The sequence below is a fragment of the Epinephelus fuscoguttatus genome, linkage group LG12 (assembly GCF_011397635.1).
Source record: "Epinephelus fuscoguttatus linkage group LG12, E.fuscoguttatus.final_Chr_v1".
NCBI lineage: Eukaryota > Metazoa > Chordata > Actinopteri > Perciformes > Serranidae > Epinephelus > Epinephelus fuscoguttatus.
The window spans coordinates 28,884,208-28,901,066 of record NC_064763.1 but is presented as its reverse complement, the minus strand read 5'-3'; the positions used below and the strand labels follow the sequence as shown (position 1 = coordinate 28,901,066).

At 41.6% G+C, this 16,859-nt stretch overlaps 1 protein-coding gene across 1 annotated transcript in view; it reads left to right on the top strand.

Annotated features, from left to right (window-relative positions):
* Positions 1-15,391, top strand: part of LOC125898717 (FRAS1-related extracellular matrix protein 2-like) — a 77,141-nt gene extending 61,750 nt beyond the window's left edge. Inside the window, exons 12-24 of the mRNA XM_049592598.1 lie at positions 329-459; positions 1,084-1,242; positions 4,354-4,657; positions 6,811-6,942; positions 7,321-7,652; positions 10,142-10,334; positions 10,447-10,572; positions 10,685-10,812; positions 10,953-11,087; positions 11,216-11,342; positions 11,884-12,071; positions 12,163-12,309; positions 12,754-15,391. Coding sequence (XP_049448555.1) covers positions 329-459; positions 1,084-1,242; positions 4,354-4,657; positions 6,811-6,942; positions 7,321-7,652; positions 10,142-10,334; positions 10,447-10,572; positions 10,685-10,812; positions 10,953-11,087; positions 11,216-11,342; positions 11,884-12,071; positions 12,163-12,309; positions 12,754-13,302 — 2,651 coding nt within the window. The 3' untranslated portion in view covers positions 13,303-15,391. The remainder of the gene's footprint in view (positions 1-328; positions 460-1,083; positions 1,243-4,353; positions 4,658-6,810; positions 6,943-7,320; positions 7,653-10,141; positions 10,335-10,446; positions 10,573-10,684; positions 10,813-10,952; positions 11,088-11,215; positions 11,343-11,883; positions 12,072-12,162; positions 12,310-12,753) is intronic.
* Positions 15,392-16,859: the final 1,468 nt, after the last annotated feature.

The window sequence follows — 16,859 nt, the reverse complement described above, 5'->3', positions numbered from 1 at the left end:
TGCAAAGCTCTATTACTTACCTCACTAGAAGATGGACCACCTTTGGCACTATGCAAATGCAAAACCTGCAAAGCTTTTTAGTTAAGTGATACCTTCCTCTGAAGCAATAAAACATGAATTGTGCTTTTTAGATTTTTTTTTTTTTTACTAAAATTAAAAAGGTAGAAAATTGGCCTTGATGTCACCAGACTGCTTTTAATCACAACAAAACCATCAAAAAATACTTCTACAATACATTACACTTGTTCTAATGATGATCTGTTGTTTTATATTCAATTAGTCAAGTACATTTAAAACTGATTTTCCTGCTGCATGTGTGTGTTTCCAGACATTGAGTTTAAACAGGGGGATAAGGAACATATGGTGGAGGTGGAGGTGCTATTCGATGGCGTCCGAGAGATGAGGGAAGCCTTTACTCTCCACTTGAAGCCTGATGAAAACATGGTGGCTGAAACGCAGGTTAGCAGTATGTTCCTGCCTAACCACAATGCAACAAATCACACTAAATCCAAACTGGCGGTTACTGCAATCTCAGCTTGAGAGGAGAAAGAGAAGAGATGAAAAACTTTTTTATTTCTTTCTGATTTGACCCATTTATCCAGGTCAGTCCCACAGAGACCAGGGATCTCTTTTACAAGGGTGTCCAGGCCCAGACAACAGAAGCACTTTGCTGTAGTTGCAGCCAAAGGAGCAAGGAAAACATTTCACAATAAATAATAGATTATCTGCAGAAGAAAACAGGCAGAGAGAAATGAGAGAAAGAAGAAAGAAGCAGAGACTCAGCCATGATTGTGAGATTAGAAATCCAGGTCTGTCATGACGTGACTCATTTCAATGATAATAATTCACAGTGTCTTACACAAACAGCACTGCGTTAGAGTAGGTCTCATAATATTTATTTTGTTTGCTTGTTTTTTAAAGATTACTTTGTAGATCTTTTTGAAAGTGTCAGGAAAGGAGGATGAGAAGGGGGTGAGATACACCAAAGGGCTGTGGGTTGGAACCAAACGCAGGCTGCTGCCCAGGACTCAGCCAGAGGTCCTCCCATTCTCATTAGTCTTAAACCTCTTTTCTCTGGAACAGGTAACTAAAGTGATAGTTTACATCGAGGAGACCAACAGCATGGCTGATGTCACCTTCCCCTCTCTGCCTCATGTGGTGTCGCTGCTCCATTATGATGATGTCTCCAGGACAACAGATAACCTCCATCCACCAGCTGGCTACCCTGTCATCTGTGTCACCGTGAGTCAAACTGGAATCTTTTGGGTTTTATTGCAAGTCGCTCTACAAAAACAGCTCACTCTAGCATCGCCCGGGAAACCCTAACTTGGCAGTTTAATTTGTCGGCTTTTCCTGTAATGAGGTAGCAGGGCCTAATCAAGACCCACATCCTCTGGGAGTAGAAAGCACATTGTTAGGACCCTTAGGACCTGTACTTTTCTTCAACCAAAGTTAAGCTGTCCTTCCAGAGTTGGCCAGTCTGTCCTTAAAAGACACATTACACAGTTTAGTAGGCCACAGTCCTTGTGCTTTCAGACACAGGAGAACCACTTCCACTCTTGAATATAGGCTCAGGGAGACACTTAAATGGATTTTCGTGATGTGTTAAGTCATTTGCTTCTCAGGTGACTGCTGGGTGTGCGTGCGTGTTTCCCTGTGTTGTGGTCAGGGGGATGAAATGAAGCAGTCTTGTCAAAACTGAAATGTTGAGTGCTGCATCAGAAGGCTCAGTGTCAACAGGTTTTAAAGGCTATCCATGGAAACAGTTCAAAGCTTAGCCCTCCTCCCCATGTCTCAGTCTTTCTAATTACTTGTGCAGTGCCTGTCTGAAACATGCCTGTGCGCAATGGGCTGATTGCTTGTCCACCGCCAATACAAGCATTCTCAGTTAAAGAACACAGCAAACATTGATTGGTTAACATTGGCTATGAGGCAGGCAGCCAGACAATGACATTGTTTCTACGTCCAGTAATGGTCAAGTCATACTCTCTCTTACATACCAGGAAATAATGATCGTATTATTACTATGAAAAATACAACATTTTCTGACAATTTATTTCTTTGGTTGTGAAATGTTTGTAATCAGACGGCCACAATGTGACATCCACTCCACGTCCAGAGACTAGTATTATTCAGCAACCTTTTTTTATGCCTCTGTACCAGCTATAGCCATGGCCATGTTTTCGGGTTGTCCGATATCGTGAATGCGATATCTCAAGAATGCCTCAAGTTTGTGTTTTCAGAGTTGGCAGATTCATCCTCTTAGACTCAACAATGAACTGATTAGGGTTTGGTGGTTAAAGTCCAAAGGTCAAGGTCTCTGTGACCTTGTTTGTCTTACTCTTGTGAACTCAATATCTTAAAAACACCATGAGGGGATTTCTTTAAATTTACACAAATGTCCGCCTTGACTCAACACTGAACTGATTAGATTTTGATGGTTGGAGTTCAAAGTCACTGTGACCTTTTTTTACCTACTCTTGTGAATGCGATATCTCAGTCTCTTTCAGGGAATTCGACACAAATGACTTCTTGGACTCACTGGTGAACTGATTAAAATTTGGTTGTCAAAGGTCAAGGACACTGTGACCTTGTTCATCTTATTATTGTGAATGGGATATTTTAAAAATATCTTGAAGGAATTTCTTCAAATTTGGCACAAATGTCTGCTTGGACTCAAGGATGAACTGATTAGAATTTGGTGGTCAAAGGTCAAGGACCCTGTGACCTTTGTAACTGTCTCACTTGCGTGAATGCAATATCTCAAGAACCTGTTGAGGGAGTATCTTCACATTTGACACAAATGTCCACTTTCCAAGGTCACTGTGACCTTGCGTCCATCTTATTCTTGTGAACACAAAATTTTAAGAAGGCCTTGAGGGAATTTCCTCAAATTTGGCACAAACATCCACTTCGACCAGATCTTCTGTGCTGCCAGGTTGAAGATGTGTGTGAAGCATCCACATTTTGGAATATGTAGTTTATTTGCACAGTTTCACTGGCGACATATGACTCTGGACAGACTTGGATGTAAACCGCATCAACTGCATTGACTAGTTCACAGACGCATTTAACATACTGAGTCATACAACTGTGCTGTAGTAATTCTAGTTGAAATAAAAAAAAAATGTTTATGCCACTTATGTACATGTAAATTACGCTCCTGTGTCATCATTTTAAGACTGTGGTGTTTTTAAAAACCAAAAGTCTTTATTCAAGCTGTCTTTGATGGCACATGGGAGAAGTAGCCTTCAGAGCTTTTTGTCAGAAAATCAGGTGAAAATCAGTGTAAAGAGTGACAAAGTCCACTTAGATGGAAAGTCATGGTGGATGAAAAGGGCTTTCACACAGAATACTGGTGTTTGAGTCCCCTGTGGTACAATCTTAATTTATTATTTGGACATTATAACTTTGAATTGCTAGGAAGCTCTGGAAGGATGTCCAGCTGATGGCCAGGTAACGTCACAGCTGTATTGGAATAAACGGGACATCTTGATTAGACTTTCAAACAGCTGTCATTCAGTGTCTCAGTGTTTGCTGAGAAAGGGTGAAAAGTAAAGCAAGATGGCGTTTGCCTGGTGGCCCCCAGATTGCTAAATCGACCTCGTGAAAAACACATCCAAGTTGTGGCTCTAGACAGTTTCAGTTCTGCTTGGCAAAGGTTTCAATGTCTAAACAGGTATGTAAGTTACAAGCATGATTGTAAAGTTGAGCGTCAATTTCATTTGGTACTATGCCAACAATAATGTTATTAGTGTTATACTTTAGAATGGCAAACTTACACATTTTAAGCGGAAATGGCAGAGTGGCACTTATCCTGTAGGCTATACACCCATACTCGTTGATTTCAGGGAAGTGAAGAAAGGTTTGGTTGTACAGTTACTATATGCAGCATCAAGCAGCAAAAATGATTTCAGTCTGCAGAGCCCTAAGGCCCTGTCCCTGCTACTGCACAGAGCGCTGCTTGCTTGGCCATTCAGAGTTTTTTAAGGTTGAATATGTTGTGTGTCCAAATCTCACCAAATTCCTCAATGCATGTCCTTGAGTCCTTGGCAATACGCTCACAAAGTGTAGAGTGAATGAACGGTTCTCTTAGATAAAAAAAAGCCACTTTGAGAGCTTAAATACGGACACATAACCTCCCTGGCAAAGGTAAAAAGACATTTTAAGAGCTAAACTACGAGAAAACCTAACACACTGAAACATCTGGATTTCCTTGGCAACAGTTGCTTACTCGTTTGTATTCTGCACCTCTTTCTCCTTTTGTCCTCTGGCATCTGCTGTATCTTTCCCATCTCTCTGCTGTCCCTGCCCACCCGCCCACTCCTGCTCTACTCCTTATCCATCCTCCAGGCTTGCAACACGAAATACCCAGACTACGACAAGACAGGCTCTATCTGTGTCAGCGAGCACATCAACAACACCTTGACCCGATACCGCTGGCTCATCAGCGCCCCAGCTGGCCCTGATGGCGTCACCAGTCCCATGAGAGAGGTGGACTTTGACACCTTCTTTACGTCCTCTAAGATGATTACATTGGACTCAGTCTACTTCCAGGCCGGCTCCAGGGTCCAGTGTGCTGCTAGAGCCGTTAATTCTAATGGAGATGAGGGTTTAGAGCTCAGCAGCCCCATCGTCACTATCAGCCAGGAGGAAGGTGAGGACAGAACAATAAACACCCATCCCTATGTATTATGTTGCCAGTTTTCTGGAGGAGGAATTGAACAGGGATTTGGCCCCATTTTGCTAAGAGAACCAGAAGGGCTTTGTTCTTCAAGCATCATGTTCAGGAATAGTGCTTTTGAATGAACAGTACATACTGTACAGTACAGCTGCATAACAGGCACATGAAAAGAAAAATGTGCCTAAAAAAATCACTGAAAAACATGTTTTGATAATGCAGCTTTCTGGTCACGGTTTGTTCTGTGTTTTTCAGCATTATAGGACTTATAAAGCAGATGACAAAAAGTGCTGAAGAAGTATTCAGATCCTTTATTTAAAGATCCACTGTGTAGGATTTCTGGGCGTCTTATGGCAGAGTTGGTGATAATATTTAGAACTACATTTTCGTTGGTGTATAATCATATGAAAATAAGAATTATTTTGTTTTTGTTACCTTAGAATGAGACATTTACATCTACATATAGAGCAGGTCCCCTGCTTGGAGTCCACTGTGTTGTTCTATAGTAGCCCAGCACAGACAAACCAAACACCGACTCTAAATAGGGTCACTCACGTTTTTGCGACAGCCACCGTGGTTCTCGTACACACTTAGCACATGGGAGAAGTTTCAGTTCTGCAACTTCACTGCTAGATGCCACTAAATCCTACACACTAGATCTGTGTGGGAACAGTGTGTAGGATTTAGAGGGATTTGGTGGTGCCTAACGGTGAGGATTGCAGACTGCAACCAGCTGAAACTTCTCTCGGTTGAATTATTAGCTGAATTATCTGCAGAGGTCTCCTCTTCTCCATCGGAAATGGACCATTACCAGTAAAAACATTGAATAAAGCAGTTTAGTGTTACAAATCAGAGTTTTTACTCAGCTGTTTGGCACATCGGAGACTGACCACTATCCCAGCACCTGCTGTGTGTGATCTTCTCTGATAACTTAATGTGAGCTCACCTTATTTCTGAACGACACATTCAGGAGGCTTTTACCATGACCCGAATTGTCCACAGAGGTCTCTCTCTGTCCAATAGAACTGGACTGAGTGATCTAAACTGGTAAAAACACTTAATAATCATAATTCTTAATGTTAAAGAAAATTTAAATGAATAGATAAACAGTGTTTATCTGATGCTTTCAATGTGGAGGGGCTGCGAATTACTGTGGCTGGCAAGAAAACGTGAAAACTTGAATGACCCTTTCTAGAGCCAGTGTTTGTTTTGTCCATTCTGGGCAACTGTAGAAACATGGCGGTGCAACATGGCAATGTCTGCAGTCGAGGTCTCGCTCCCTACGTATTTATAAACGGCTCATTCTAAGGTGGCAAAATACACGATTCCTATTTTCAGGTGAATATACACTAAAGAAAACATACTTGTTTAATTATATTCAATTTTTGCCAATATATCCCCCTAAATCCTACACACTGTTCCTTTTAGTAAAAGTAACAATATCACAGTGGATAAGTACTCCATTAGAAATAAAAAGGCCTGCATTTAAAATGTTACTTGATTAAAAATTTAAGTATAAAAAGTTAAATATACTTAACGTATAAAAAGTAATAGTACTCATCATGCAGAAAAATGTTATAGTATTAAGTATAATTTTATTGGATTATTATCACTGATGCATGAAGTTCTAACGATGTGTTTCAGGTCATCATATGTTTTGTGTGTAAAATCTTAATCTACAAAGTAATTAGTAGCTAAAACTGTTAAATAAATGTCTTAAAGTAAATATTTCCCCCTGAAAGTATAAAGTGGCATAAAACGGAAATACTCAAGGATCCGAGCTCTCACTCTGTCCTCAAATGCTGTTGCTACACTATCACTTATGCTGTGCTCACTCCACCTACACATCCTGAATGCAACAAGTTCAGGTACACGTCTCAAGCTGCTCGCAGGGTATTCTTAGAAATGTGGAAATCACTACCTGACTCAGTGATAGTTGGGCAGGTTATGAGAAAAATGCGTCTAACGGTATATTACAATAAATATAACAATGTAAAAATAACTGAAGGTGGATTTATCACAGCTGTAGACACAATGAGAGCCATTTAGTTTGTCTTCTTTCCTCCAAAGCGATGCAGTCATGTCCTTGTGTTCAGAATCTCTCCTCTCTGCTCCTCTGTTATATAAAGGTATGTGTCAACCACGTAAGATGGGGACCGTTGGCGCCGAGCCTTTCTCTGCCAAGCTACGCTACACTGGAGCAGACGACCCGAAACACCCCAACCTCATCAAAGTGACTGTCACCATGCCTCACATAGATGGTAGGTAGGAGCTAGAGGCAGGACCACAGATGAAGCGAGGTGTAATGTAGTGTGTGTAATATTCACGTCCGTGGATCCTCAGGAGCGTGACAGCCAGAATGTAGATCTTGCCGGGTTGTATCGAACCCTGCTGTAGAAACCCTCCAGCACACCCGCTACTTAACATTCCCTCCTTGATTTTTAATCAGTTTCCTTCTGCCTCGTCTCCTCCAGGTTTCCTTCTTCCTTTTTTTCGGTTGCTCCTCTGCTTTTCTTTTCATCACTTCTCTCGCTCAACTATTCCTTTCCACTACATTTTTTTTAAAATAATAATTTCTCTCTCGGTTTCAAAGATAGTTGGACACAGTCGGAATCACATCGTCTCTTTTCGCCTCGCAGGCATGCTTCCGGTCATCTCCACCCGCCCCCTCATGAACTTTGAACTGACTCTCAGTCCAGATGGAACCCGGGTCGGGAACCACCGCTGCTCCAACTTGCTTGACTACAACGAGGTCACCACAGGTCACAGCTTCATCACCGCCTCGACGCGCAGCCCAGAAAGCATGGGAGACACAGCGCCCTATCAGTTCAGCAGCTCTCTGCGGGGGAACAGCACACTGCGCTTCTACAGGAACCTCAACCTGGAAGCATGTCTCTGGGAGTTCACCAGCTACTACCACATGTCTGAGCTGCTTACAGACTGCGGAGGCACCATAGGGACTGATGGACAGGTGTGTGTGTTTGTTTCTATGTACACTTGTCCACAGTGTATAAATTCCAATCTAGGGTTTGTGTGTACATCTGTTTGACTGTTAGCCTTTGTATGTGTGTGTGTGCCCACTGTGTGTTCAGTCTATTTACAACATCTGAATGAAAGGGGGTCGCACAGACAGGACGGCACCGAACCTGTTTGCCTGTGTTTTACGTCTCATTCACTGCATGTTTGCGCGCGTGTTTGCCAGCTTTGTGCCCCGATGTGTTGATTGGCAACTTCTTGTGTGCATGCATCCATATGCATACAGAAACATTCACACTCAAACAATGTATTGCCAACCTGTCAGTCACTCCCCTAATGCTCACCACTGCAACATGAAGCATTAAAGCTTAGATTCACAGGAAATATGTGAAATCATGAAAGGGAAGGCATTTTATTTGGAGTCTTTGATACATTGACTATACCTACAGGCTGCCAAGGTTAAGAGAAAATCTTAGTTACCTATCATGCAGCTTTTCTCAGTTTTTCTTTGACTTGCTTGGTGGCATGTCAGTTGAACTCACCAGAGAAGTCAGCTGATTTGGCATTACAGTATGTGCCAGCTGTCAATTAGACGCTAACCAACTTCCACTGGCTGTTTGCTGTCGTTGCATCATTGCAGCAGATGTTGCAATTATTGTTTGTGTTGTGTACTGTACAGAGCCGCAGTATTCTCACGGTTCTTGTTGTTATTGTGGATTATGAGACAGACCCTTGCTCCCTGGCTCATGTCCTGCTGCTCTTTTGTGTTCCTCCAGCCTTTGATCTGTGAGCTTCATGTTGCTGATCAGACTGCAGAGTGTGTGTGGCGCTTTATGTGTGCGTGTGTATGTGTGCGTGGCGCTTTGTGTGTGTGAGAGAGAGGAGAGAGGGAGAGAAGGAGATGGAGAAAAAGTAAGAAATTAGTTTACTTGTGCCCAGTCACAGCAAGAACGGCTTGCACACATAGTTACACATGACGGCCGTCATCCTCCAAGACCTCAAGTCCACTTCGTTAAGGGAGATCACTGTCACACTGTCACTGGGGTTATGTTTTTTTTTTTCCAGTGCGTGCCAAAAGAGGAAAAAAAAGAAGCAGTCAGAACCTCACAGCTCTACCACGGTGCATGAATCAAAGCGCATGGAAAGAATTAAATAATTCAGCTACCTTTCAAGAAGAAAAGACCAAAAAAATAATGTTAAAAAAACATTAGATTTTGACTGTAATAATCTTGATTGGTGCTTTATTCTTGGTTTTTCATGACAGCTTTGTTTTGGTCTCCGTACTGTCAAGTTGTTTTCTATGTCTGGGGAGAACATGCACTAATTGAAAGGTTGAACTCACTAGAAAAGGAAAGACCAGGATAGTTTGAGACGATTGTTCTGTTCCGTGCAGTATGCATTTATTTTAGGAGGTTGTTTTAATAAAGTTAACATTGAGGTGGTTTGTCTCTGAGCTAGCAGTCATTTAATTCCTCATTTGGATCCGCGATTGCACAACTTACTCTACTGAGAGACACTGTAGTGGATTGGGGAGGTTTCAGTCTGTGTGTGCAGTGAATTTCAGCTCTTTGGTGGAGATTCTCTCTGTTTGCAAAGATATTACACCAGACTCTTAATGTAGTGCTGCTTTGTGTTCCACTGTTATTTTAGAAATAATATTGGATGTTATAATATATGTACTCAAGTGATGCAGAATTGTTGATGAGAGACATGCCGAAAACATCTTTTGCCAAATTGCTTTTCTTAGTTTGTTTTGTCAGTTAATCTCCTGCCCGGCAATCATTTCAGTAATTAACAATGCAAACTGACACGTTTTCACTTCAAGTCAAACAAAGATAATGTGGTGCATTTTCAATCTGTTTCTAAGACAAACTTTGGCTTTGTCAAACTTGTGTGGGCCCGCAGTTCAAATCTGTCAAATCTCACATAGTTGTCAATATAATGTTGGTGAGCAGAGACACCTAGTGGCTGCACCTATGGAACTACATCTAAGAGTACATCTTAACATGGGTTTCAAGTTACATAGGATATTAGTATTTTTATTTTCGGCTTGCAAAATCAAAGTAAATGTGATCATGCTTTTAAATACTCTTAAAAACGTGAAACAGAAAAACAAGATAGAAAAGAACAATTCAAGCCCACGTCGCTGCCCACTGCTGTTTCTTGTGCACAACACAGGAAGACTCTTCTGCTTCTTTGACAACACTGAGTAGGAGTGAAAGAGTTCAAGCTCCTTGTGGAGGAGAACAATGTGTTCATCTTTTACATCTTCTCAGCACTTGTTATAGCTTGTCGACCTACAATCACCCATTATTGTCACACATAGTGAGGATTTCTTGCTTACAGCTTCGACCTTAATGTCAAGTAAATAAACAGTGTGCATTGTCGGTAGTGTTTTTAAATACATGTTTCTTTTTGAGCCTATGATAGCTGTTTTTGAAAGCCCTAGTTCTTCACTCAACACTTACTGAAACATCCTTACAGGTGCTGAACCTGGTCCAGTCTTACGTGACCCTGCGGGTGCCTCTTTACGTGTCGTACGTGTTCCACTCTCCCGTGGGAAGTGGCGGCTGGCAGCACTTCGACCTGCAGTCAGAGCTGCGCCTCACTTTCGTGTACGACACAGCCATTCTCTGGAGGGATGGCATCGGCAGCCCCCCGCAGGCTGAGTTACAGGGTAAGCCCCCTGGATCATGAGAACATTATAGTTTGTGTTTCTGGACGTAATATCACAGACATAAAACAACTGGTTTTGTAAAATCGTGTGTGTTTGTATGTGTGTTTGCCAGGTGCATTGTATCCAACCAGCATGCGCATCAATGAACAGGGACGTCTGGTAGTAAACTTCCGCACCAAGGCTCGTTTCAGGGGTCTGTTTATGGAGTCTCATTCTGGAGGAAGAATAAAAACAGCTGGTGAGACTGTCATCTATTTGTAACGTTATCACTTTTACTTTTCTTCAATGATAGTTTGATAGGCATCGTATTTGATTTTGTTAATTGTACTCTCTCAACTTTCATCACCAAGCAACCTCCATGTCCTCCATGGTGATGAGTGTGGACCACCCCGGCTTGACCTTTAACCTCACCTTGGTGAGGAGTGAGCCCACCTACAATCAGCCCGTCCAGCAGTGGACCTTCACCTCTGACTTTGCTGTGAGTATGATGCATGAAATTTGTTTGTGCTTTGGTGCACGACCTGAAACATGCGCTGTGTAAATCTGTGTGCTGGTGGAGCCGCTGGACGGACAGATACAGACTGATGTTTGAGTATTTGTCCTCTTTGCTCCGCACAGGTCAGAGACTACTCTGGGACTTATACAGTGAAGCTGATCCCCTGCACAACAGCGCAGAATATGGAATACACTGTTCCACCTGTCTGCAGTCCCAGAGAAGCAGTTACCTTTGATCTAGACATCAGATTCCAGCAAGTAAGGCAGACTTTTTTTTAACCTTAAGATCCAACAGTGACATGTTTCTTTGTTCTGGGAAGGTTTTGTTCCTGTCTGTCTCTCTGTCACTAGCTCTCTGTCCTTCTCCGTTTTGCACCCACCTGTAGGTGAGTGACCCGGTCGCAGTGGAATTCAGTCTGAACACTCAGATGTTCTTGCTATCCAAGAGGAGCCTGTGGCTTTCTGATGGCTCTATGGGCTTCGGGCAGGAGACTGATGTAGCCTTTTCTGAGGGTAAGTAGCCTCTAGCTACATCTACAGACTTTCAGTGCAGTGAATACTTAAAATGTTTTACGTGTGGTTGTCGATGTTTTATCCCATTGTCAACAGGTGGGATTTGTTTTGCATTCTGTCAGTTTTTGCAAAGAGTGCCAAGAGTTTTTAGATTGATTTTCTACCTTCCAAGCAGATGCTACTTTACATGTCAGCATACTGTGGCTAATCCATCACAGTAGACATAACATCAAGTTTTTTAATTTGTTAAGTCATACTGTTGTGTGGTATTTAAAGAAACTGGCATCTGATATTTAAGCCTAAAAGTATTAAATTGACAAACCAATCCAGGAAGACACCCAGTATGCAAACATGGGAAGGATAAAGTGAATATGGTGCTTTTTGTTTGTCCTTGGTTGGTAGAAAATAAGTTTAAAAGCAATGCACATTTTTTTGTGTACTTTCATTACATAGTCTGTCCTCCTTGGATTTATGTACTGTATGATTTGTAATAATTATTTGGTGTAGGCTTAAGGAGTCATCTCTTCTTCCTTTTATTCAGGTGATACAATCTACGGCCGTGTGATGGTGGACCCTGTGCAGAACCTGGGGGACTCTTTCTTCTGCAGCATAGAGAAGGTGTTCCTCTGCACTGGTGCTGATGGATACGTACCAAAGTACAACCCGACCAAGTTTGAATTTGGCTGCCTGGCTGACTCCCCGTCATTACTGTATAGGTTCAAGATCCTTGTGAGTATTACTCAGATTTTAATGTTGCAATTTCAGTACGCAGAGAAATACACAATAATAATTTTTCCCTCAATTTAACACGCCTCACCAGGACAAAGCCCAACCGGAGACTCAGGCACGTGTGTTTGGGGATGTCAGCTTCAATGCTGTGCTGGCGGTGGATGATCCATCAGCCATGTCCCTTGTCAGACAGCCCGGGTCTGATGGCTTTAGGTTGGATTCCACAGCCATGTTCCAGGTATTCCTTATCTTACCATAACACTTAGGCAATGACAGATTTTTATTGTGAACCAGCAGCTTTAGTAGTAAGTGTAACTTTGTCATTCAGTGTGTAAAACTTTTACTGTGTACATGCTATTATGGGATACAGTTGAGAAACATGATGGCTTTTCCACTCCACTATTGTATGTACAGTAGTGTATGTTTTGCTTTCACTGGTGACCACAATGGACGTAAGACATTAGGCTGTGATTTGCTCTTTGGTTATTGTTACTAATGCTGTGCAGAGCTGTTGTATTTTTAATCATCAAATGCATTCGATCAATTCAAGACTGGCAAAGAGCACTTTTGGCAGAAGCACACAGTGTAATGAGACAATTTAGCATGTAGATTCCATCTTTTAATGTAGATAATTGTTTTTAAGCTCTTCTGTTTGCTAATTATGTAAATGTACTTTCCTCAGGTTGCGGCAGGCCGTGAGTGGTACATTCACACCATTTACACAGTCCGCTCCAAAGAAAATGCTAACAGAGGCATTGGAAAGCGCAGCCTGGAGTACCACTCATTTGTCTCCACGAGCAACAGTCTTGTCTTGACCCCGTCAAGCAGCAAGGGACATCGCTTCAGGAGGTCAGCTGGTGATGAAGTCCCAGAGATGGCTGAGGATATCGGAGCAGACAACAACCGTGGCACCAATATCATGCACATCGCTTTGGACCGCACCAAGCGTCGGGCAGGGGGGTCGAACGAGCTGTTTACCGATGGGCTGGAACCCAGTGAGCTGAACGCAGAGGAGGAAGAGGAGGGTCTGGTGACTGTGGTGGGGGCACTGGTGGGGCTGCTGCTGACCATCCTCGTTATTGTCACCATTGTACTGGTGCTGAGATCCAGACAGAAGGATGGGAAGGAGGGATGGAGGGAGGGGGTGCAGGAGGTGGTGAAAGGCTCTGTCAGTACGGAGCCCATGTTGGTGGTGAGGATGCAAGACTGCCACAACAGCTCAGAAGTCTGAGCGACGGATGCGTGGCTGGACAGATGGACAAAGGGATGAAGAGTATGTGAGGGCTTTTATAAAATTTTGGATTTTCTTTTCTTTTTTTTTTACTGGTATTACTTTCATAACACCAAAAATCTGAGACTGATCATATGTGTTATTGGGTGTGTGTGTGAGAGTGTGTGTGCCTGTTAACAGGGGGATTTCTACAGTATTGGATCCATTACATACTTTGATCACTGCATCAGAGAACAGCACAGAGGACAGTCCTACACTTCGTCTTCACTTAACATTCACTTGTGCTGCTAGTAGCATGGTATTTCCTTTCTCCCTTACTGGCTTTATGGTGTCAAAGTGCCTGAAGCAGCTTTATCCCTTCAGGACAGTCCCAGTCACCGAGAGCATTTTTTCTCATAAAGCTAGTGTCACGCAGGCCAAGTCAGAGATTTAGTGCCGTGGGTTTACCTCGGGTAAAGGGGACTAGACAATGTCAATGTTCATACTGGAAGGAATAGTTCACCTCAAAAGGAACACTCAGATGTTATCGACCTGCCCCTGTGTCAGTCAAAACTTCCCTGAAGTTTGTGAGCCCCAGTACTTCTCTGTGTGTCTGCTAAAATATTAATGGTGACAAGACCATCTTTTATACAACTTGCAGAGGATACAGCAGATTTCTGCACACATTGTGCAGCATATTCAAGTAGTTGAGTAGCTTAGCGATTGCGTTATGGATGCAAAGTCCAGTGTTTACATTATAATCTGACTTACTGTCCCCAAAGGTGTTATAAAAGTCATTAATTGCAGAGGATGGTGCCATTTAGGAGAATATTGGGAGTTGAAAGGTAAATATTGAGCCCATATAGGCAAAGTGTTTGACTAGAAATCTTTTAAGATTGTGCTGCGTGAGTAGATTAATATTCAGTCTGTGGAGAACTGTGCCTTTAGGCCTAAAATTTTGTCCTGAAATATTTGTTAGGACAGTCAGTGTGGATAACACAAGATGCCGACACCTGTTTCTTACGTGTGAACTAACCGTGCAGAAGTCTCTTATCATAGTAATACCACTTATCCTTTTATTCATTCATGTTTCTGTGTTTTCTTTACCATTTGATAAGGAATGTTGGATGTATTGAGCATTTCTGTTGCTGTTGAGTTGGGTTTTTCATGTGTTTACAGCTCGTCACTGCTCCTGTTACCACAATGTTTACTGCTCTCCATCCTCGCAGTGTTGTTGCTCCATTGTGTGTCATTCAGAATATCTCGGGCACAGTTTTTCTTTCATTTATTATTATTTTTTAATAACACTGGTTAAGGTACGTATGTATAAAGACACTCATCTCAGGAGTTCTTTCTTTTAAAGACAATGGGCCGTGTGTTGTAACACAATTTACTACTGTTGATGACTGAAGAGAATCTCTGCAGAGCCACTTTCCACTTCTGTGTTACACTGCTGATAAGTGTGGTGCTGTGAACATGCAAATACTGTATCCATATCCAGCGATTTAACCCCTTTTCTTCTCACATTATGTTCCTGTAAGCTTTATTTGTCACTAGTGCTGTGTGGGATTTCAGTGTTCTGAGTCATGATTTTTTTCTTTTCGAACAAAGGATGCAAACAAAATAGCTGCTTACAAATCGGTACGTCACCAAGAAAAATATTACCTTTGAGGCATTTGATATAATGCCTCGTTATTTTGTTGATATCACTGGTGAAATATCTTGTTTACATGTGTTGTTAAACCTGTGTCTTACTCTGCTATGGATATACAACATGCTGAGATCAGTGTTCCTAAATATTTGTCTTATTATGGTGTTGTCAGTCATCATTTTATAATTATTTCCAGTGTTTATCAGGGCTAGCAAATGTGATGAACATGAGCCAGGAATCAGTTGAGGTGTGAATCAGCGCGGGATGTGATGGTTTATACAGGTTATAGTCTGCTGAAACCCGGCTGTGGATTTTTTTATTTTTCTCGCCCTGATGAATTCGGAAATAACACCATGTCTGACATCGAATGCACTTTTTGAGTCACATCCCTCACATGCCAATCCAAGCTATGCAATGTAATGTATATTCCACAGCCAGTTATCCCCATGTATATGACAATTTTAGCACAAACAATCAAACTTGATATTCAGTTTGTGTCTTTTTTATGGGTTTTATGTATATGTATTTAAGAATAAATATTGTTGCTTACTGGTTGTTGTTGGTTTACTCAGTATTTATGCAGAACTGTGGAACGGATGGATTATTGAATGGGGTCCAAAGTGTCAGCCTGCAAAATATCACTCAAATTAACACCTACCAACCAGGAGGAGACACAAAAGTACCACCAAGAGCTGCAAATGAACTGCAACTTGACACAAAATAACTATAAAAAGGGGCAAAACAACCATATAGAGACACAGAACGACTACAAAGTGACCAAAAAATACACAATATTGACACATAGAGACACAAAATGTCAAAAAGATGTGTAACGACTACAAAGAGACAGAAAACCTCCGCAAAGTTTCTGTGTCTTGCTCCTGCAGAGGTGGTGGGGCTCTTGCATATCTGTGCCCAGGGACTCATTGTCTCACAATCTGCCAACAGAGTGAGGAGAAATGAGGACACAAGATTTGATTGGACTTCACTGCTTTGAGACTGGGCATACTTGAGACCTGAAGACTTGAGACTGGAAAGCAAAAACATTTAGATCTTATGTTGTGGCCATATGATTGCTTGGATAAATGAAAAATAACACAATTACTGGCAACATACTTTGATATTTGATTATTATAAAGCACTTGGTCTCAGCCAGAGGTGGGAATCACCAAGATCCACAGTATGATACTATCGTGATACTTAGTCACGATACAATATAATATACCACGATATATTGTGATGTAATACCTTTTTGCAACTGTAAATTATGTCCTCAAAGGAAAATCATCTGTTTTTATCTAATAGGATCAAGTTTTCCATCTGTTCATCTCAACTCAGCCATTTTTTGCAGCAACAAAATGTATCTAGTGGACTGAAAAAACAATTGATTACATTATTCCACTAGGCTACCTAAGGTTTAATTTGTATTTGTAATTTTAATCATTTATATAATAAAACAAAATACTTGGCAATATGTGACGATACAATATTGCCACACAAAGATATCACGATATTATGCTGTATTGATTTTATCCCTACACCCCTAGTCTTAGCTATGTAAACCGTGTCTACATTTTAACAGTTAGCATTTAGATGGGAAACTTGCAACTCATTTTGCAATATGTTCTCATTGACTTGGGGCCTGACTTGGAGTTGGCCCTAACAAGTTAAAAACAGCTCTGTTTATATGCATACCTCACATGAGCACATGCATTTGGACAACAGTAGTTTTATTTGATTTTGAGAGGCAAAAGTATTCCTAGGGACAGTTCAGTAGTTACGGGATATTGGTAGGGGCATGACCCAAATTCGATGTCCTTGCATTCCTAAATACGTTCATAGGCAAATCATAATAGGAGTAAAAGGGTAAAGAAATAGGCTTTAATATGCTATATTAGTGATGTAATGGAACACATCATAAGGCTTC